This window comes from Maniola hyperantus, chromosome 6, assembly GCF_902806685.2.
Source record: "Maniola hyperantus chromosome 6, iAphHyp1.2, whole genome shotgun sequence".
NCBI classification, from domain to species: Eukaryota; Metazoa; Arthropoda; class Insecta; order Lepidoptera; family Nymphalidae; genus Maniola; species Maniola hyperantus.
Window position 1 is genome coordinate 4,715,978 of NC_048541.1, and position 24,024 is coordinate 4,740,001.

The 24,024-nt window shown below is 40.2% G+C and overlaps 1 protein-coding gene across 5 annotated transcripts in view; it reads right to left on the reverse strand.

Annotated features, from left to right (window-relative positions):
* Positions 1–10,474: 10,474 nt before the first annotated feature.
* Positions 10,475–24,024, reverse strand: part of LOC117983105 (protein sprouty-like) — a 56,758-nt gene continuing 43,208 nt past the window's right edge. For 2 of the 5 annotated variants that reach the window (XM_069499328.1, XM_069499327.1), the window contains exons 3-4: positions 11,182–11,312; positions 10,475–11,065 (exon numbers count right to left, since the gene is read on the reverse strand). In XM_069499328.1, the coding sequence (XP_069355429.1) occupies positions 10,617–11,065; positions 11,182–11,245 (513 nt within the window). In that variant the 5' untranslated portion in view covers positions 11,246–11,312 and the 3' untranslated portion in view covers positions 10,475–10,616. The other 3 variants (XM_069499326.1, XM_069499329.1, XM_034969572.2) reach the window with 3 other exon arrangements.

A 24,024-nucleotide genomic window follows, 5' to 3' on the forward strand; every position in this document is an offset into this window, starting at 1 on the left:
ATCCCGAAAAAAGCACATAGCCTTAGCGTGGTATCGATAGTAAGAGTTTCGCCGTCGTCGTCACAATACAGTAGGTAAATATGTATTTCTTGTCCTGAGAAAAAGGCTTTAGAATATATATACACACTATCCCAACTACCTACTTAATATTATAAATAATTATTTTAGAAAGAGTGTCTGTCGGTCTGTCTGTTCCCTTTTTTCAGCTCAGCCACTGAGTCGTTCTTGACGTAATTTTGACAAAGAGTAAGCTTGTTTCTTGGTGATGGACATAGTATCTATCCTTTTGATTCCAGGAAAACAAAGAGAATATAAACCCCTTTAGTTACCTAATAGGTATGTTATATTATAACCAGTACACTTAATATAAATGCGAAAGTGTGTTTGTTTGTTGGTTTGTTGGTTTATTAGTTTGTTGGTTTGTCCTTCAATCACGTCGCAAGCAACGGTGCAACGGATTGGCGTGTTTTTTTGCATGGATATAGAAAAAGACCTGGAGAGTGACATAGGCTACTTTTTTTATCCCGGAAAGTCAAAGAGTTCTCACGGGATTTTTAAAAACCTAATTCCACGCGGACGAAGTCGCGGGCATCAGCTAGTTGTTTTCATAATTTTACAACTGTGAAGCAGATGGCGTTTCTCGCTTGAGAATAATGAGAATAGTTCGTAGCTACCAAATTATAGGAATTAAACTTTAGTTGACACGGGCAGGTGTTAGGGATTTGCGTTGATCCGCGAGTCAGATCTATTGCGCCTATTAGGAGCAACTAACACACCAATAAGGATTACGCACGTTTCGGGACAAGCTGCCATTGATATCATAATATCAAGAATCACAGTACAAAAGGTGCCTGAAAAAGGCATAACGCATAACGCTGAGCTGGAACCCTTTTTCGGGTTGTGCCATACATGACAGTTTCTTCCGGCGACGCTTCTTTTGCTTGAAGCGCGTTCGGCTTATGCTCTGGTGGAAGAAGCGCCAGTATAACCAGCTCTTAGTTATAAGATATGATCTGTGGCACAGTTGGTAAATAAACGTCTTTTCTTTCTTTAAAAAAAACGGTCAAGTGCGAGTCAGACCCGCACACGAAAGGTTCCGTAACATCGTATAAGAAATAACACTTTAATTTTTTAATTATCATGGCTCTCATTTTGAAATTTTTAGGGTTCCGTACCTCAAAAGGAAAAACGGAACCCTTATAGGATCACTTTGTTGTCTGTCTGTCTGTCTGTCTGTCTGTCAAGAAACCTACAGGGTACTTCCCGTTGACCTAGAACCATGAAATTTGGCAGGTAGGTAGATCTTATAGCTGACATTTGGGGAAAAATCTGAAAACCGTGAATTTAGGGTTGGATCACACAAAAAAAATTAAATTGTGATCATGATATAATAATTAGTATTTTTTCAACTTTCGAAGTGAGTGACTATATCAAGTGGGGTATCATATGAAAGGTCTTCACCTGCACATTCTAAAACAGATTTTTATTTATTTTTATGCATCATAGTTTTTGAATTATCGTGCAAAATGTCGAAAAAATACGACTGTAGTACGGAACCCTCATTGCGCGAGCCTGACTCGCACTTGGCCGGTTTTTTTTATTATTTGTTTTTATAGCGGTAATAGATATCTACACATTCTGTGAAAATTTCATCTCTCTACCTATTACGGTTTACGAGATACCTCGCTGACAGACAAGCAGATGTACGATCGGATGGACAGCGGAGGCTTATTAATGGGGTCCCGTTGGCAACTTTCGGGTACGGAACTCTAAAGAGCGCTGGTGGACCCTTCTTCTTTTTCACAAGATTGTACATTCTTTTTCACGAGATTGTATTCTTGGAGAACCTATGACACGGTTGACGGTTGTCAATCTATTATGATCGCCAACATTTACAACTTTACATTGACGCTTAAAATCCACAAAAGCCCCAAGCAGTAGAAGTAGGTGAAAACCGCCAAGGTGACTAGACAAGAAGACAAGAAGAAAAGTAGAGGCGCGTTTTACAGTACAGAAAACGAGAGCGAGGTGCGAGGCCATCATCATCATCAGGCGCGCTTCAGAATGTCGGACGCATCTGAACTTCAGATGCGTCCGACTACGAAGAAATAATAATTATATGACTTCATATTTGAATATCTTTTGGTTCTTTCACCAACTGCGGCTCGTCTCGTTATATTAGAGATCGTTAGACTACCTTTACCTAAGAAACTACTAAAGAAAGGTAATACTATGCGGTAGGTACTTTGCATTTGTCCAAAAAGATCCCGGATATATACACGCAGGGAAATCTTTATTGAGTAGGTCCTTGTCTACATAGTACATATCTGTACGTTCGTATGCATGTATCTATGGTCTGTACAGACGGTCTAATTGTTTAATTTCGGTCTTGAGATAGGTTAGCAACGAGCGATTGGCGGTTGCTCAACTCGTTATCGCCGCATCGTTTGAAGAGCCGCTTCCTGCGCGATGACCTGCCTTATCGATGCGCCTACGATGCAGAACGCCCAATACTCTCGGTTTCAAGCGTATTTCATGGAACTATATTTGAAGTCGCTTAAACTGGGGGGCACCCAATCTACTCGTACAAAACGTATTGTTCAATGTTTCTGATACGAACCGCTGAGGTGTGAAATGCCCTTCCGGTGTCCGTCTGTCCTGTCAAGCTCAAACCAGCTTACAATGGGTATGTCTATGTCGGCGTCAAGACAGTAGCTTAAACAACATTTAAATAAAAACATTTAATTTAACCAAAAGCTATGTATTTCCTTTTTATCCGTAAGTTCCCTGATATTTGTATAAAAAAGAGATTCTCAAGAGCTCCTGAAATTAAAGAACCAAATAAAAGCCACAAGAAGCTTTAAGCAAAAGTTTCCAAGTCGCGAGCGCGCTGATAAAATTCTGTCAGCAGCTGCAGATATCGGCGCTGATGAGGGAATTTTGTCTTGCTGCGGCTATAAGGGTTCCGTTTTTCCTTTTGAGTTATACGGAACCCTAAAATAAGGGCCACACACTCCTCTTTTTGTACGAAAAACCAAATGTAAAAGTATGACGTTGTGATAACAGTGTTCCTTATCAATGAGCCCTCGTAACAAAATCTGGTTCATTAAAAATCTAGACCTCTAAATTTAGAACGAAAATCTCTTATCGACGTCTTCTTTTGTATATTATCTTGCTTGTTATGTTTATTTAGTCTGGTGTTGATTTACATTAAATATTTTAACTTATTTTCGACACGACTAGTTTTACGATTTTAAGAACACTATACTTTTTTCATAGAGATAGAAAAATATGATTAGGTCGTTTCCCTTTTTATAACCACGCCTTTGTGTTGTTCAGTCAGGTAAAAAAGATTACTTTTGCTCAGTAAGATTTCAAGGGTCTATTATATATATTTTTTAATAAAAATGGCGAGCAAACGACCAGGCGGGTCACCTGATGTTAAGTGTTTACTGCCGCCTATGAATATTTGCAGTACCAGAGGAACCGCCAATGCGTTGCCAGCCTTTCAGGAATTTGTTGGTCCGCCCCTTGAATAACCCCATGTTGTAATTTAATGGGAACACCGCCGAAGGGAGTTGATTTCACAGTTTGCATGTGCGTGGAAAAAAAGACAAAATATGACAAATGGATGGGTATAATATAATGGATATGAAAACTATGGTAGACCGCAAAGAAAAAGTAAAATTGAGAAAAAGTACCTATGTTCTATCACTTTCCGGATTCTCGGATCAAGTTGGTTAAGGTGGTTAAGGAATTATTCAGATATTCATTACTACGAGGGAATATGGACCGCACACTTAATTATAGTCATAATAAAAAAAATGTATCTACCAATTGGCTAAAAAGTAGTCTAATCGTCTCCAAAATAATTGTAAAGACAAACAGCACCCCTTAAAACTCAATACTCAGTAGGTAAATGATTAAAGCTGGGCAAGTAGTGGGTACGTGCAATAATTTGATAATAAGTGACACTATTAATAAGGTTGGCATTATCGCATGACGACTCGGTCACGTAGCCAACGGGTCTGCGAAATAAAGAGTAGGTACTACACCTACTCGTATGTCAGTAGCGGACTAAGAGTATTGGGGGCTGGACCGCCCTAGGCCTCGGTTCTAGAGGGGCCTCCAAATTTGAGGAGTCTTAGTCAAATAGCTTAAAGGCCCCTGTTAAAAATATCATAAAATCTTTAGACCACCCCGGTAAAGCCAGGGCGAGTCAGTAGTAGGATAGTAGGATAATAGTCTAGTAACCGCCCGCGGTTTCGTTCCCGTGGGAATTTCTTGAAATTTGGTTTTATTCCTTGTCTACATTAAAAAGGGAACCTCTGTGCAACAGATTTCTTGGTCCAATGGTTGGGCTGGGCGTTGATGAGTCAGTCAGTGAGTGAGTCAGATTAAGATTTAGAAAATAACTCTACTAACATTGATTCACATAGGTACGATGCATCCATAAACAAATCTACTTATAAGTCTGTACTCGTGTGTAAGTCATGTTCGGAACAATAGCAGCAGTGCACCAAAGGGGGAAGATTAATCATGGCTATCCTTAAAAAGACCAAACAAACGAGCTATTTGTACTATCGCAATTAAGGCTTCACACACACCAGGCGCGACGCGACGACACGCGACGTTATCCTGTCCAACGATAGTAATAAGGGAAGGTATGTAACTGAGAAGTGTTCACCCTTCTCATTCTTAGAGGAGACCCGTTCTTAGTAGTGGGCTGGCTAGGGCTTGAATGATGAAGAATAAGCCCTGAAGTTGAAAAAACAAGGTAAGGTATGAAAGTGACCTAGAAGTAAAATAAGGTAAGGTATGAACGTAACCTAGAAGTAAATTAAAGTATGGAATGAAAGTGACCTAGAAGTAAAATAAAGTAAGGCATGAATGTGAGCTAGAAGTAAAATAAGGTAAGGAATGAAAGTGACCTATAAGTTGTAAAATAAATTACTTAAAAATAAATATAGCATTAGTATATTTTTACAATTAACATTAAATTAAAAATTTACAATGAATTTAAATTTTTCAACTATTTTATGTTTACTTAATACAATTCCTTGTACTTATGTATGAATAAATAAATAAATGAAAATCTTTTTTATTCAAATGAACTTTTACAAGTACTTTCGAATGGGAATTTCTATGAACTATGAACAAGTGTAGGTAAGAGTTTGAGGTCCTCCGTCCTGGCGTGCATTTGGCGATGCGCATGTCTGTGGTACAAGCCTTTACGGTCTGTGTATTCACAGAGCGTCGAACAATCCGAGTGCCACTGCATCATGCATCTCGGGCCACAGGTCAAGGAATGCGATCGATAAATAGCAAGATTTGACAGTGAAATGCCACTGTTTAGCAAGCAGAGTTCAGTCAGTCAACGAATGTACGAAGCGGACAGACCCGATATCCGATATCGCGCTCAAAGTCTCGCTTTGTTTTGTCCAGTATCTAAGATAGACTGTTTTAATCCTGCAGTACTTAGTCGGAAAAATAGCAAATAAACCAGATGTTTTTTTATTAGCTGCAATATCTATTTGTGTATGCAAAAAAACTATCTACTTTATCTATATATATCACCGAACAATCTGAGTTCGATCAGAAATAAACTTGCATAGGTAGATGAGGAAGGCGGAGGATCGTCTGTGGTGGCGTGCTCTTGGGAAGGCCTATGTCCAGCAGTGGACGCAAACCAAACAGGCTGGTTGATTGATTGATTGAGATTTTAAAGTAGGTTCTAAGTCTAAGTTGATAGATAAGTAGGTATAAAATTATTAGAAATGATGTATAGTGCTAATAAGGCAAAACTTTCATTTAAATTAAAGCTCTTGGTGCAGTAAGGCTAGGTCAGGGTACAATTGACAGGTGACAACATAATGCAATTTTTGGTCACCTGTGTCCAAAGTAATTTAACCAGAGTCTTATTATTATTCTAAAAAATGGGCGCTGCAAATTAATTTTGCCTTTATCTAAGTATAGTTAGAGCCTCAATAGCTCAACCGGTAAAGGAGTGGACTGAAAACAGAAAGGTCGACGCGACGATTCAAACCCCGCCCTTTGCACTATTGTCGTACCTACTCCTAGCACAAGCCTGACGCTTAGTTGGAGAGGAAAGGGGAACAATTGTCATTTAAAATGGCTAATATTATTTTTGTTAAAACAAAGAAAAATAAGAAATGAAGTTAAAACATAGTGATAGCATAGTAGCAGTCACGCGTGAACAAAGTCGCTACCTTACTGTAAGATTATTAAACTGTGTTTACATAAACACCTCGACCGCCCTAAGATCTCACAATGACTTGAATAATCCATCTCCTACGAAGCACAGGTCAAAAGATCCGCGGGGCCGATTATTTTATACGAGAGATTATTTTTCTTAGTTAGGTACCTACCTGCTAGGTACATGAAGCGACGGCAATCGCGAGTGTGACAATGACAGTGTGAGTCACACTGTCACACTAGTCACACACACTGTGTGACCAGTGTTTTTGTTATTTTTTCGAGATAAAAAGTAACCTATGTCCGTTTCAAGGTTTCAATACACCTCTCTGTGCCAAATGCCAAGATCGGTTTAATGGTTACGCCGTTAAAAGGTAACAGAGAGACGGCAGGCTTGCTTTTACAATAACACCTACTAGTAACTAGGACTCATGATGCTCGAGACTTCGCCTCCTGTATTCGCCTGGGAATTTGCTGATTTTCCGGGATAAAAAGTAGCTTATGTCAAATCGGTTCAACAGATTGGCCGTGAAAAGATAGCAGACATACCAACTATCGCATTTATAATATTAAGTGAATATGGATTATAATTAAACTAGCTGATGTCCGCGACTTCGTCCGCGTGGATTTATGTTTTTCAAAATCCCGCGAGAACTCTTTGATTTTCCGGGATAAAAGTAGCCTATGTCCTTCCTCGGGATGTAAGTTAACTCTACCGAATTTCATCAAAATCGGTTGAACTGTTGGGCCGTGAAAAGCTAGCAGACAGACAGACATACATTTATAATATTAGTATGGATTAGGATTAAAGTACCTAGCTAGTATAGAGAAGTAATTTGGAGTAAACAAATCCAACGTAACGCAACACAACAGCAGTTGTAAGTAGTCCTGTATGTATTGAAACATTAAAATTCACGTTGCGACGCTTACGCAAGCGGTAAATAGGTAGGCACATAGGCGGTCTATACGAGCTCGATATGGCAGGGCCTAAATATATCGGGAGCAGATTCGATGTACCGCCGATACATAGTAGGGCTAATAGTAGGAGAGCTGGTGCATGATTCTCTATTACATTTAAATCGTATCTTATAAGTCAGTCGTCGTCTGATACTACTCATAACCTATGGTTCGGAAACATGGACAGTGGACACTGACAAAACAAAATACACTCAATTTTCAAAAAAGTGATCCTTTAAGGGTATTATTTCCTTTTGAGTTTCCTTTTTGTCTCCTGTACAAAATAAACTGTACCTACGAGCTCCTCTACCGTAAATATTGATTCCATCAGAACACAGTATTTGCATTCTCTTGGTCTTCGTAGCACCCGCCGGTGTCCCTCCTCGCATAGTGAAATCAGAGCTTCATCAGAGAAAGTACAGTAGCCAGCAAGACATATTATTGTACATCGACCTTTAGAATGAGATTCGGCTTTTTAGAGAGTTGTCTCTGTCACTCATACCTTTGTGACCTTTTGTCGGTTGTAACGACAGAGACAACGCTCTACGAAACCGCTATCTCTTTCTAAAGGTCGATGTACAATATTTTCTGCCGTGTACTATGCACAATTTCTTCATGTTATTTCATGCAAGTAACACATTTTATACATTGTAAACTCCGTAGAAGGGATTTTTAAAAATCCTAAATCCACGCGGATGAAGAGTCCCACTCTTCACTTAGAAAAGATTTTCAGAAATTCCAATGGTAAATTTTCAGCTTTTGCTCCCTTCAATTTTCCACTAGCTCTTGAACTAAAAGCATGATGACACATCAACACTTCCCGTTGTTTGTCAAGTGTGGCTAACGTATTCCTGACGGGCTTATTAAAATGCATGAAAAATAAATTTCCGTCTGTTTTGATCGGAAAATTTAGAAATCCACTATACAATATTTTCTTAGGAATTTCTTACATAACCCCTAGATGATAATATTATGTTTACGTGTTTTATGTCGATCCTTGCAACAGACATGTCCAGCAGTGGACGTCTTAGGATACTTAACTATACCTTATCTACAGAAAATATTATTTTATTTTGCTTACCAAGATGAAATGTAAAATTCCTTATGGCCCCTAATTCAAAATTGGTTAAGAGAGATCAGATAAACAGAAACTGATGAACCTTATATATATTATAGCTAGCACGCAGACACATTTTCGCACACACACACACACACACACATTATAATAACTTACTTATGCTCGCGACTTCATCCGCGTAGACTGCACAAATTTTAAACCCCTATTTTACTTCCTTAGGCGTTGAATTTCCCAAAATCCTTTCTAAGCGGATGTCTACGTCATAATAGTTTGAGCTGTGCGTTGATAGATCAGTTAGTCAGTATGTCAGCTTTTCCTTTAATTATCCTTACTTAGATATCAATATGGATATATGGATTATCTAATGGAAAGACCATTTACTTAGTAGGTATTTCATAGAGTACGAGTAGTTACACAAGTATCTCGTTGCCCTATAGGTAAGTGAGTTTCCTTTTATCACACGCTATGCTCGTCCGGCCATCAAACGCTGTCGGCGGCTTGTCGACATCTGTTGTCCTAATTTAGACGGTCCTATGTACTCCACATCTTGTAAATAGTCCTCGGTAACCAAATATAAAACTTCTATTTACAATAGCAACCGCCGAGTTTCTTGCTGGTTTATTTCGGTGTAATGCATTCAGAAACAGTGGTAGATTATTTCGACGATAAGCACTTGTAAAAGTTAATTGTATAAACAATCTCTTTGTATTTCTATTCATCGAGTTCGTGCAAAAGTTCTTTCGTTTTCAAATAGGTACCTCTACAGTCTACATTATCAAGACCACAATCTTCTTTGGAAGGTGATCGGTTTTCTTTCGCGTTGCTGGGTACCCAGTACCCAGCAACGTGGTACGTTACAGTTCTTGCAATTCACGAAGGCGAGTGGACTTTACTTGTTGGTGACGTCGGATACGCGGGCATTGCGTCAGTGCAAGCAAGAGATACAGGTATTGTGGTTAGTTCAGTATTCCCGGTTTTGGAAAACAAAATTCAGATCTAGTGCGTAACCCCTCATATACAAAATAGTACTTAGGTACCTACTACGGCTCGAATCGAAAGTTCTCGAAATCGGATCGGATGCATTAGGTGTGTAAAAAGGTACCGAATCGGTGTTACTGTTGCTTGGATTATTATATTATGTATTTTCGGAGTACATTCCTGTTATGTAATAAACATAGAGCGATGGAAGGAAGAGTGAGGCAGGAGGCGCATCCTGTAGCGGAGGAAGCGACGCGCCTCGCTTCCTCCTGCCGACTAAACGAATCACTATTTATACACCGACAGTGCGCTGGCAGGAGACCGCCATGTCATCCGCGTTTTAAATAAGCTTTACAGTTATGGAAACCTGTACAATGTTGACTAAATCCATCTCAAAGAGTATACTTAGTCTAGTGTTTTGAAGCTTTTTTATGATTTTGTGGGTGAAATCAGGTCTTAACGGTCTTGGTTTTAGGCATATTTTAGGGTGTTTGTGGATTTATTAGTTTCAGGCGCATCGATTTGAGCAGAAGTTCCACGATTCCTTGTTTGGTAATTCAAAAATAAAAATCTATATTTTCCGGAATGCTTTGGCTAGGTTAGTCCGAGATGAATTCGGTGATAAATCATTAGTAGATTTTCAGCGTCATCATTAAGTGAAGTCAAGTGCAAACCTTTTCACGATAATTTTTTTTCGATCTTAATATCCGGTCTGTGCTATAGCATAATTAAATTATTATATTGTAACTAGGTACATTATGTTCCTTCTATCGATAGCGCATTCTCTATCTGTTGGAAAATTGTCGTATTTTAATGTTTAGCAAAAACTTTGTTTGATTACTGCTGTAGACCATGTTTTGTAAAAAAAATATTCAATGGTTGCGGCTATGCTCCGATAGTTTACAGTTGTAGCATTGATGCAACGTTCCGATGGGTAATTTTAGTTCAAAGAAAACAAATACTGTAGTAAACATTCGTATTTATAATATAATGTTGTCGTTTTATTTACAAATAAATACAAATTCAGTTAATAAATAAATGGTAAATTATCTACATCTTAATAAGTATGTTTTATATCTCATTTTCTTAATCTTCCTTGGATTTGTGTGGAATCCAAAAATACTAAATGTTAGCGTTTTCTTATGACACGTTTCGGTCTCAAGAAAATTTGAGACTTTGCGTTCGGGCGACACGTTCACGTACATTCACACACTACGACTATATTTACACGAGACGAGCACTCTCGGCGCGAGGCGGCTCTGTCCCGCGCCCCGCGCCCTCACTGCACACACGACCGCGAGCGATCTGAGTCCACCCCGTGCGGTCCGCTCCGGAGCGAGCCGCTCGCCAATAAATATTTGTACAACGCGGGCGCCCAGCGGCGGGACTAGATAATACTGGAGAGCGGCGGCGGCTCGGGGCAGCGGCAGCCGGCGCGGCGGCAGCGCGCGTACGCGGCCGCGCCCGCCGCCGCGCAGCCGCGCAGCGGCCAGTACAGCCACAGGCACGGCAGCGGCACGGCCAGCGCCGCCACGCACGCCAGCCGCGGCCCGCACGCGCACGGCTCGCTCGCCTCCTCCTCGCCGCTCCCGCAGTGGTAGAACAGCGCCTTGGCGCAGCACATGCACGACGCGTAGTCCACGCACGCCTCCGCGCTGCACAGGCACGAGCCGCACAGCCAGCGCGACGGCAGCGGCCGCGGCCGCGCGCACTGCGCGCAACGGCAGCGCCCGCACGCCTCGCACACGATCGAGTCGGCGGTGGGCACGCGCCGCTTGGCGCCGGGCTGCGCCGTCACCGGCTTGAGCGGCTGCGCGGCGGCGTGTCGGTGCGGCGGCGCGGGCGGCGCGCGGCGCGGCGCCTCCACGTAGGCGTTGCGCTCACGCTCGGTCTCGGGGCGCGGCCGCAGCAGCGAAACGGCGGGCTGGCGCGCGCCGCCCGCGCCGCCGGCCGCGCCCGCGCGGTGCACGCGCGCCGCCGGCTTAGGCGGCCGGGGCGGCGCCGCCGGCCCGCCATACTCGTCCATCGAGTCCGGCTAACGGCTTTCTGGGCCGTCGCCTTCCTGTTCCCTCATCGTCCCCACCTGCAACAAATTTCCGTCGTTAATATTATGGTACTTTTAATATATCTAATTGTCTTTTATAAACCAGACTAAGTTCGTCTTAATAAACGCTGAAATATTTTAGTAAAATTGTTTGTCTGTCGCTTGGTACTTATACATATTTATGAACTCAAAAATTTCTCCTCTTTCATTTGAACCCCCCCTCGATACGATAGCAAATTTCAGAGACCTCCACTTTTTGGGTGCCACATCCGCCATATTGATTTTGTTCATTTAAAATATAGTCTATGTTACCCTGACCATAATAACAATCTATTGAACCCTCTTCATCAAAATTAGCTCAGTAGTTTAGGCGCTACGGTTGAACACACATAAATACAAACTTACACACATATTAGGTCCTTACATATAAAATTGGCATTTTGTAAGGGAGGAACATAAAGTCAATTTTTTAATGTAATATATTTATTTTAATCAAAGTATGTACCATTGCTATCTATGCACTTCTGCCATCTCATATGTAGTTCATTGATCCCTTTACTAAAAAAATCCATTCGGACGGTAATCAATAAAATCTTTAAAGGCGCTTTGGACGGAGTTGAATTTTTTCCCTTACAAGAAGATATCCAAATTTCGAAAAAAACGGTAATCTGTTGGAGCAAGGTCCGGGGAGTACTGTGGATGTCTTAGACATTCCAATTGAAGCTCCTCTAATAAAGCCGGTAGAGGTGCAGTGTGTGGTCTAGCGCTGTCCTGAAGCAGCAGTGGCCTAGAGCTATTGACCAGCCTCAGTTGTATAGCAGCTAGCTTTTCCGTCATGGTTTGCAGTTGCCGACAATAGACATCCGCCGTAATCGTCTGGCCAGATTTAAGAAAACTGTAGTAACGACACCGGCACTAGTCCACCAAACGCTCACAAGTAATTTATTTGAGTCAATTTTCGATTGGGGCAGGATTTGGCTGGTTCGCCAGGGTTCAGCCATAGCGATGAGCATTTCCGATTATTGTACAGGATCCACTTTTCATCACAGGTCATGATTCGATTTAAAGTCCCTTCATTATTGTGCCGGTTGAGTAATGTAACACAGCAGTCGACGACCGTTTGTCGGTTTGCTGCACTTAAAAACTTTCAAACTTTTTCACCTTCCCAGTTTTATCACACCGCAGCCTGCAGCTGACTCGAAAGCCTTCAATTCTTCATGAACTTTGGTCTCCAGCCGGCCACGGGGCTTGTTCTGCAGGTGGAAATTTCCAAAACGAAACGTTGGAACCAAAAACGGAGTGTTTTCTTTTGCGACACCGCCGCCATTAATCTTTAGAGCCGTTTCTGCATCACTGGTGCCACGATGGAACTCGTACTCGTAAATAAGTAAAAATATTTCAAGTTTTCCAAAAGAGGAAAAACTAATGAATTGGGGTTTTTAAAACACAAAAGCAGTAAATTAGCAGTATGAAATTGGAACTCCTAACCAAAGAGGAGATATTTGAGATCAAAGTGGCCAGTACGACAAAACACCAATTTCATATGTAAGGAGTAAGGACCTAATACATAGACTGCTAAAATCATAACCCTTCCTTTTGGCTTTGCCATAGTCGGGTAAAAACATAACGATCTTTCTTTCTTCACACCAGACTTATCCAATATCAACATCTATTCCGTCGCTTACTTTACCATTATCATCTTTTAATCATCTTAGAAATATGTAGAATGTTTAAAGGCATGACAAGTAAAAATATGTTTTAAGGATTTTTCATTATGTATTTACCAATGTAAGACAAATCTTCTAGATATTCGTCCGTTCATAAATAAAACGAAAAAATAATTAAAAGTGTATTCATCCTGTACGATTTATAAACGTGACGAATAAAACGTTCAATTTGGCCGCATGTAACAAACCGGATATAGACAAACGACATCAAAACCGGACTGTCGAGTTGTGAAACGGGGGATGGTTGGCAAGCTTGAATGAACTAACAATAATTATTGAAGTATTAAGAAGTTATCATCTAACAATGTTAATAACAAAGTTATTCTGGATATGCAATGCCCGGTTGCTTTGTAAAGACATGTAAACGTTATAAATACTATCTGTCCCGGCTTACTCACGTGTGTAGTCGACGTTAGCCCGACTAGTTTCGAACCCATACGGGGTCCTTTTTCAAGGGAGTCCGTCCGCGCCCGCGCCGCGGTTTTGACTGCCATGTAAACGTGTAAGTACGCGACAGGTCGAGATGCCAATCGGGGTATGAGGCGAGGGGACGCCCCGCACACCTGCGCGTCTACCACGCTATCCTGCACCGTTTTATCGTGGGGGCTGTGAGGGTGTGCAGGGCGTACCTACCCCGGTTGCCATCTCGACCTGTCGCGTACTGTAGCGTAATGATGATAAAAATGAAGAAATTTCTATGAGTAAATAATCATACGAAATTTTTATTAAGTACCGTTTACGCCGATGTGAATCATCAATCAATTTTTATTTATCAGAGACATGTGTGGAATCTACTGAAGAAAGAAGACCACCTGCTACAAATGCCTCCGAAAACTCTTATAAAATGAGAAGGAATTTAGGCAAGAATTAGCACGGATTAGACGCGGGACTGCAATTACTTTATACATGACATAATACCAAATCTTTGCAAGCAGCAACCACAGAGTTACTTGCTGGTTCTACCCGGTAGGAAAGGCATTCCTATCCAGTGGTAGATGATGTTTTATGCTTTATTACGAACTATATGAAATGGTTGGAATATAATATAAAAGGAAAAGCTGGTTGACTGACTGATCTATCAACGCACAGCTACAAACTACTGGACGGATCTGAAAGGCTGAAAGGCATGTAGGTAGCTATTATGAAGTAGATATTCACTATAGGATTTTTGAAAATTCAGCCCCTAAAGAGGTAAAATATTTACTTAAATTTGTGTAGGTACTTCACACGGAAAAAGTTACGGGCTTATGCCCACATAGCTTATGCTAGTCTAAATAATATATATGAAAGGAAAAGGTGACGGATTGACTGATATAAACCGCAAACGCACAGCTTAAACTACTAGACGAATGTTTGGTATGCAGATAGCTATTATGATGTAGACTTCCGCTAAGAAAGGATTTATAATTTAACCACTAAGGGAGTAAAATAGAGGTTTGAAATTTGTATAGTCCACGCGGACGAAGACGCGGGCATAAACTAGTACGTAAACAAACAGAGTACGTAAATTTTAGTCAAGAAGACATCAAATGACTCCACATAATTGCAAAACATTAAACAACACAATATGTCATAGCCATTTCCTGGCCTTGTAAACTGGGTCTATCATTTTTTTACAAAAAATAAACCTCATTGATCGCAGCAACGCAAGAGCTGATAAATATAATCAATCGACACCCACAACCACCAAAAAGTGATAAAATAACAAAAGTCAGAATTAGAATAATATAATGCCGGAAATCAGAAAAAGCTGAGATGAAAAAGCTTTTGGTAAAATAAATTAATAAAACATTTCGGCACTAAGCACTTAAATTTCAGAAAACTAGTTTAAATACAGAAGAAAAAATGGTTCAGGATAGGGCAAAAATTTAGAATCCAGAAATTGAGTAAGGCCAATCTTATTCTAATTTCTTTTCAGAGATTATTTCATTTTTATTTTATTTATTTTATATCTAATTAGAACGGCAGTGCCACTTACACTAACTTACAGAGATATGCTGTTACAATAGTGATTATTGTGGCATTCGAGAAATATTTGTCAATATGAGTGATATGTGATATAGTAGGCAAATGTAACAAAAAATAACGAATAAATACATCAAGAGCCAAATTATTCAAGTAACGGTCCCTATTGCTTGAAATTTATAAAGCCAAGTTAGTTATCTTTAATATTGATAGATAATTAATATAACAAAGGTAATTGGAGCTATGCAAATAATTAACATAAAGAGATATATAAATGATATATATGTGGCGTTAGTAAGCAAGGTTAGGTAAATAAGGCAAGGTCACTAGGAATGTTAACTGAATAATTACGAAAACTATCTTGTCAAAATCACAAATATTCAAGTTGCGTAACCATTACTTATCTTATTTGAATCTAAGAATAACATTAATGCTACTAACTATAAATTAAGTGCCGTTCGTTCGTTGACATTTGAATATTTCGTGTTTTTAAAGCGCCAACTTAAAGGCCGCACTTTGGATTCGCTTTTGGTCATGCTGTTCTAAATTACTCACTTACTTTATTTTCTAAATATATCGGTTATATTATTAAATATCTATATTTTTTAATTTGTGACAAAAATTAACTGTTTTGTTTTAAGGTCTAGACTCTAAGTAATAATTTTATTGATCAAAATCGAACATACAGAAATAAAATAAGAAACTCGGACCGAATTCGGATATTGCTTATGCACTAATCCGATCTCTGATCCAAATGCAAGCTCCAAGAATCCGAGGTAATGCGAAAGCGTTAGAACAAACAGTACTACGGCTACTTCGGTGTATTTCTTCCGAATTGGAGACACGGATGACGGAGAGAAATCAGATGACGGAAGTCGGATCTAGTACGTAAACTACCATACAAACAGTTCTATGACTACTTCGGAACGTATTTTCATGAATTCGGATCGGATGCAGTAGGTAACCGTTCTTACTGTACAACTGTTCTAATTGTAATAGCTTTTCAATTAACATTTAGCAGATCTTCAACTATCAAAAAATGATCTGTCACAAAAAAAGTGAAAACTAAAGCATCAATGCAGGCTTTCTTCTTAACGTAGTTATTGTGTTTTTGTAGGTTAATTTGTATATTGCTATCCTCAATAGATCTCATCTCACGACTTTATAACGACAGATATTTGAATTTCTAATACTTTATAATTCAAAACGGACTTTTATACTAATTTATTGCTTATAGCGTAGTCTATTTAGAATTTCAATAGGAATATAAAACTAGAATCAGGTTATTTATAAATGAAGTGAAATTTATTGTGGTCTAATAAAGTAAGTAAAAGTTGGTAAATGAAGTGGATTTCACCCGATTGTTTCAAATGAGAATTACAATTTAAATACGTCATAGATTTCCTAAAGACGATTTCTATACAAAACAAACAATAACTAGGTACAAGTGATTCGGAAAAAGTACTGCGAAAAAAAGGGTTGGAGCATTTTGAAATTGAGCTAAATTATCTGAAAATGAATATGATGGTGAGCGCAATGAATTCCTCATGAATCTTTCAACTGACACAACTATCATTAAAAATATAGGCCTCCATTATAGCACCACGTGGTGATGAATATCCATGTATATTCGTTTTGCCACGATCGCTACTGGGCTGAAGTATCAACGAATCTCCTAAATATTTTTTTACAATACTATAGGCATGCGTTTCGCTCCAATCACACCATATATTAGGTGATGATAGCCTAAGATGGAGCGCGCCTGCCTAGAAGGTGCCTATTTAGTACTCACTCGCGGTATTATCGTGGTAGGTATATAACCGTAGAAAGCTTTAATGACATTACTAAGATTACGACGTCTAATCGAAAATTATTTAACGTCCAATCAGAAATAGTTGCTAATATAAACTTTTGGTAATCCATGTATTGCATGTCAAGGTAGATTAAAACGAAAAAATCTAGTCCAGTAATTCCGATTATTTGCAACATTCACTACCTTGGATAAGGCTAACAGCCGCTTAACTACCTAGTATCCTCTTCGCTTTGGAGTTTAGACAATTGAGTTTCGATCGGAGGATACTTACTTATTATGTAGAGTTAACAAAAAGTCCTTGACATTCAAAGGACCATTATTTGCGAAAATTACAAAAAGCTTAGATACCTAATTAGACGGTTGTGGACTCATTGGGACTTGCGACGTTGTAATTTAAACCTTCAATTAGGGTTATTGTAACTAAGATTTGATAAATATGATGGATGGTTGATTGGAGACAACTACAGGGGGGTCTACCACTGAAGTTTGCCAAGTAGTGTGACGAATGATAATCGCAATCACGTCTGATTGGCTGGAACTCTCTCACTATTGACTAAAATGCATTCCTGCAGCAAAAATACCATTCACAACAATTGAGATTTTAATATTGATTGATGCAGCTTTTCTGAAATTGACCCGCCTGATATTAGATTTTGGATTCAGTAGTCTTGTTGACAATGTTAGGCAGCAGGTCCATTAATTTCCGTATATGTACAGATCTGTTTTAGAAAACTATATCACAGACATTGATGTATGCAAATTGAAGTCAGAACAAGACGTGAAGAATTTGATTGTCATTTATAGGATTGATCTCGATTAGGCCTAGACATCGAGGCTAATAACAGTGGGGAAGGAGACCCTTGCCCAGCAGTGGAACCAGACTGATGCAATGCGGGTAACGAGACTGATTTAATCCCTTGAATGCATACCAGTAAGAAAAACCAGTAGTGTGCAAAATTAAGCAAGGGGTACGTACATTTCAAACAAAATGTGGGTTTTATATTTTCCGATAAAGTTTTCTTTTAATTAAATGACAAATTTAACTGGCAAATTAAACAATATTTTTCGTGAAAATTATCAGGATCAGCTACCATCATATTTTGTGATCATTAATGTAGCGCAAGTAAGAAACAGATTAATAATATCTTGAGCTATTTGCATATACGTAAATTATGACAGGCATCTGGCTTCCATAAGTGTTTGCTTATCTTCGATGAAATAAAGTCACGTTTACACCGATAATATCCTATTCCTAAATGAAAGTAACTGGTATTCTGGCAACCTTTCTTTATGTTTTCTTTTTAACTTTTTCTCGTTTACTGCCTTGAAATAACTAAACATAGAAGAATCATAATGACTTATCATTTGAATACCTTGATTATCTTTTTATATTAGTCAACACCATGTTCATTTGCAGTTTATAGGAACAATTTTAATGAACTAGGTACCAAACTAACTAGGTACCTACGTACTTGTTTGAATTGTTTGATTTGTTTATGTAATACTTAACCTATCCGCTGGTACCTTTTAATGTAAATTAAAGCTGTTTACTAAACTGAATTTCGTATCGAGAGAAATTTTCGCTAGTTGCTTCAGTTGCTTTAAATCTTATTATTTTGTAGTAATGTTTTGAATCTGTCTGATATGTCTAGAATCTAAATGAATACAGATCCAAAGATCATGGGCGTTGCTATTTTAAGACTTTTTACGTAATAGTCCAACTAGTGAACTTGAATAGATTTTCGCAGGATTACTTTTTAATGCTTCAGAACTTTATATCCGAATTCCGGTTTATTTTAAGTGTTAACGGCAAAACGTAGCGTTGTCTTATTATTTTATTTTTATTTTATTTTGTTTATTTGAAAGTAATCAACAGCGTAAATACATAATTATTAGTAGTTCTTTCTTCTTTTGGAATATCCAAATTTATTAATTCGGACGATACCTATTGTAGGTAGATATTCAATAAAAATAACGTATTTCGTTTTTAAAACAGCAACTTTATCGGTAGGAAATTAGTATTCCCATAAAAAAAACAAATGTTGTCATTAATGCTTTGACATTATGAATATTAATTTAAGAAATTTCGTCTAGTATTTTTTACACGACAGCTAGAACGCCTTTGCGGTTTCTTAATTGGAATCAGTTGGATAGATTATGGACTGAATTTTAATGAATTTAATGTGACTATACATATAGGTAGGTAAGTAGCTACAAATCAGATTTGTCTCTATCAAGTTAATCGTTTAGTATTAAACGATAAGATGCGTAACAGAATCTGTCTCAAAATGTGAATTCAGATGTTATTTTGTTTAAATGCTTTAAAGTTACAATTCAAGTTTGTAAAAAGATAGACCGTGTGTATTGTTTACAAACCGTTTTTCTTATCAACGTTCAGTTATCAAACCTTGTCGAAATTGGTCCCTGTTGCTATAATAATTCGAATTTCGTCGGTAAAAATAAGTAATAAAAATAAAGTTTTACTGTAATCTACACTTTTAATGATATTTCACGATATCAGTTTCAGTTTTTAAGATTCTCAACGCACATTGCTTGAATTTCGAATTGTTTGAAACTCATTAATGTAAGAGGTCTGTTCTTACAGAATTGTAATTGTATCTTTCTAATGATGTTTGAAGCAGCATTATAAATGAAAGCATTCTTAAACTCGTCGGTGGAGGTTCTCGCCTCGGTCGCGACTCGCAAGGCGCACACGTGCGGCGCTGTATACCTACTTGGTAGCTCCGCTTCGCTCGTCGGTCGCCAAGCGCGACGCGACTGTCATTCATGTTTGCTCATTTTTTTCATGATCAAAGTGATTACTGCCTACACGATACACGGACGCGCGCGCCATAAAATCTAGCCGGACGAATCCGCCCTGACTCGTCACATCCTGGATGCGCAGTGACGTTGGACAAGTACTTACGAGGCAGACGGTCCACGGTCACACGTCTCCTACACACATCACACAAGGGCACTCGGGCCAACTGGCCGCACACACTGCACTGAGCTCTGTCGCTCGGCCGCTCGTACCGCATCGAAACCGCGCCGGTAGGCTCACTGACACACAAAAATACGGCAGAACCACCGAATTTTGGCCGCGCAAATCCACGGGAAGGCTCAGAGACCGGCGCGGTCCGGAGCGGCACCTGGCGCGGGCGGGGGGCGGCCCACGCACCGGCCTCGATTCTCGTCCGCCCGCCGCGCGGTTATCACTGCAATATGGCCGCTACTCACTTCCTCGGTGAAGTTCTTCGTTGATTTCTACTCCTGATCTCGATGACGGCGATTTTCGTAACCGTTCCGAACTCGTGCGGATTCACTGCACTTATTCTTATACACATTTTAATGGAAAACGGGGAGCGTTAGCGCTACGCTCCAACGAAACGACCGTTCCGTTCGCTGGCACATTCCGCACTGGCGTCGGGCGCGGGAGCGGGCCGGCAGAGGGCCGCGCCCCGCCGCCGCGCGTTCCTCCGCGCGCGCCTCGCCTTTTTATGAATGGAAGGCGGCCATACTGAATGAACCGCGTACACGAAGCGGTCGGCCGCTATTTTCGCAGGCGAACGGGGATGGCGAGGAGGGCGGGGGCCGGAAGCGAACTGCGAGCGCTCGCGGTGCCAAATTTTGCGGCGCGGGCGACGGCAGCGGATGTGCTCGTTTATCGAGCTTCCGGCGAAATCCCCGCGCGGCCGCATCCGGGAATTAGGTTTCCGGCCGGCGAGAGTCGTGACATGCCGCCCACTTTCGTCCTGCTATCGTACTATCTATCGGTCCTTGAGAAGCCTGAAATCAACATTCAATCCATGCATGACCCACATGACCCAAACACACACGACTCCGAAGACCGGAAAGGATTAAAGATAACTCCCACTTGGGCCGTACAGAAGACAAGCAGTCGGGCATCACCAGCCAGCATTGTGTCATCACGGTAGGTAGGTAGCAGTAAGTAGGTTTTACCTAACAATATCAGTCTGATTTCCGTAAGGTTGCAGCGACGACAATAAGGCGCGTTGTGCACGCGGCGTCTCTGTGTCAAGGACGAGCGATAAGTCTGCCATACGGAACGGCTGTCATCGTACTACTAGGTATAGGTATACCTACTACCTACTACACCAAAATCAAGTCGATTCCAATTCAATCTTCGAATAATAAAACTTTGTGCCCTTGACCTAATAAGTAAATAATAATGATTAGTGAAATATATCTGGATCTCCGATTTATTCTGTCTGTTATTGCAACACCTCAGTTCAAATTGTAAATATAGGTAAAACCAATAAAGAATATATCAAAATATTATTGATTCCGACCATCATGATCTGATCTGACTGAATGATCTATTAGAAAATTAGAAAATTATCGACGAATCTATCGATATTGATCTTTAACGAATTAGTGCTACTGTTTTGTGCTGTATCAAGTAGGTACTTACCTACTGCTAAAAGCTCAAACAAGACGCAAAATCTAGCGCTCCTACGATCCATCGATAAATTACCTACTGGCGATGTTCTTTCATTCAAGACCTCTAGAGAAATGAAATGAGAATGTAACGGGCGCGCATTATTGTGCGGTTAATGGTTGCAGCTGGACAGTAGAAAAAGTAACTCCAGGTAGAAATCAGTTTTTTTAAAACACAAACTTAAACGAACATCCATTCACGCTCACATTTTATGCTTGGAATCGTCATTTTCTGAATTAAAACTTATTATCTCACGTGATCTTCCAAAATCTCAATGGCAAAGGGTCTAATGTACAAAAAGTCCCAGTTCTAATTTCATTCGCAAGACTTCGTTGTCGTGGGTGCCATTCTTATGCTTGATTGGATAAAGTAGAATTCATCATCATCATCAACAACCGATAGACGTCCACTGCTGGACATAGGTCTCTTGTAGGGACATCCACACTCCACGGTCCTGCGCCGCCACAATCGAGCGGCTCCCTGCGACTCGTCTGATGTCGTCCGTCCACCTAGTGGGGGTCTTCCAACACTGCGTCTTCCGGTGCGAGGTCGCCATTCCAGCATCTTGGGATCCCATTGTCTATCGGTTTAACGAACTATGTGCCCTGCCCATTGCCACTTCAGCTTCGCAACCCGTTGAGCTATGTCGTTTACTCTAGTTCTCCTACGGATCTCCTCATTTCTGATTTGATCACGTAGAGAATAGTAAAGTAGAATTACCTATTTAGTATTTATTCATGTTTCAAACAAATAATTTATCTTTGCATACCACCTTCGTCTGGTGGCAGACTTCGGCCGTGGCTGGTTACCATCCTACCGGCAAAGCCGTGCCGCCAAGCGATTTAGCGTTCCGGTACGATGCCGTGTAGAAACCAAAGGGGCATGGGTTTATTAAAAACTGCCATACCCCTTCCAGGTTTGCCCGCTTCTATCTTAGACTGCATCGTCACTTACCCACCCCCCTTACTATCCCATCTGGTGATTGCAGTCAAGGGCTAACTTGTATCTGAATAAAATAAAATAAAAATCTACATAGTTCCTATGGAAGAAGGAATGGACTAGAACGCCCCAAAAGGGAAAGACCGGATATAAAATCAGAATGTAAAGGAAGCTTAGTTAACGGTCGGTAATATAATTTAGACAGTCTAATTTACCATTTTCATTTGATAATTTTATTACTAAGGGTCTTTCGATCGGAACATTGGAATCGACATGTGTGTGCTAATGCCACCGGTTTTTTAAAGAACTGCATCCGGGTCGGCGCATTTTTTGTTACATTAACGGTCGAACATCCGCTAGTACAAAAATGCGGGGGAAATAGTTTTGATCGTGTCAAATTTTTGCAGCATACCTACCCAATATAGCCTCGTAGTCGTATCTGGGTATTTCTTCATATAAATGTTGTTGCTTTTGACCAGAAAGTAGGTACACGATCCCATGAAAGTATGGATAGTAAGAAACATACCTATTACCTATAGTACAAGAATTTGGCACTCGATTTTATGAATCGATAAAAAGTTACACGATTCGTGACCAGAGAAATCAGATTATCATAACAGAGGAATCTGATAAAGGCTTTGAAATCGAACATTAATGTAAAACATTATGTGTTTTTTTAACGCGTATATTTTAGTTGGTCAAGTAGGTAGGTACCTAGTATTCTACGTAAAAAAAATTGTTCCAAAAAAGCATGTTTCATAGATCATATTCCACCGAATCAATTTTTTTTATCTTCTCTATCCTGAGAGGTTCTACACTTGTGTAATAGGTTTTAAAAAATGATTGTATATATACTATTTATATTGTAACTGTACTATAATAGGCAAATGACCTAGAGACGAGAAATTAAGGTATCATGAAAAATACTTCAGACCTTTACATTGCATAGTTACAGAAATAAGCGTCTGGACATCTAAATTAAGGGCTCCGAAGAATCACACATATATTGGAGCACAACCTCAATATGAGACGATTGACGAACAGGCTGCCCAAATGAATACATCTGCTCAACACTCAACAGTAACTCAAACAAAAACCGGCAAAATACCTATGCGTTGACGTTGTCTAATGGTTCTATTGCCACTATAACAACAATAATAAAAATTTCCAAATAGTCGCCATGCAAAGTAAAACAATTTAAAAAACCATAAACCAGCCTCACCGTTGCCACTGCGGTGACTGTGTTGACACCTGTGGTTGACACCTACGGGCACCATGGGCACTCTTGTTCGAGAAGCGCTGGTCGCTTCACCCGCCATAGTTCCCTTAACGACATCATCCGGAAGTCCCTTGCCACCGCCCATGTGCCAGCTGTACTAGAACCTATTGGTTTGGCACGTAGCGATGGCAAGAGACCTGATGGTATGATGCTCGTGCCGTGGAAAACGGGCAGGTCGCTTGTTTAGGATGCAACGTGTGTAGACACTTTAGCTGCACCCCACATTCAAACGACCTCATCTATGGCGGGTGCAGCGGCCATCAGCCAAGTGCACAGGCCAAGAGGCGCAAATATGAAAACCTTGATGGGAGCTTCATATTCGTGCCTTTTGGTGTGGAGACCGTGGGGCCCGGGGGCTCGAGCTCTTTTTGAGGACATTTCGAAAAGGGTTATCGAGTCAACCGGGGACCCGAGAGCTGGCAGCTACCTTGGTCAAAGAATTAGTTTGGCCATCCAAATCGGCAATGCTGCCAGCATCTTCGGTACACTGCCTCGCTGTGGTGGTCTCGATGAGGTTTTAGATTTAATTTAATTTATTTCAGTTTTAATTTAATCTTGTTTTATTTTAC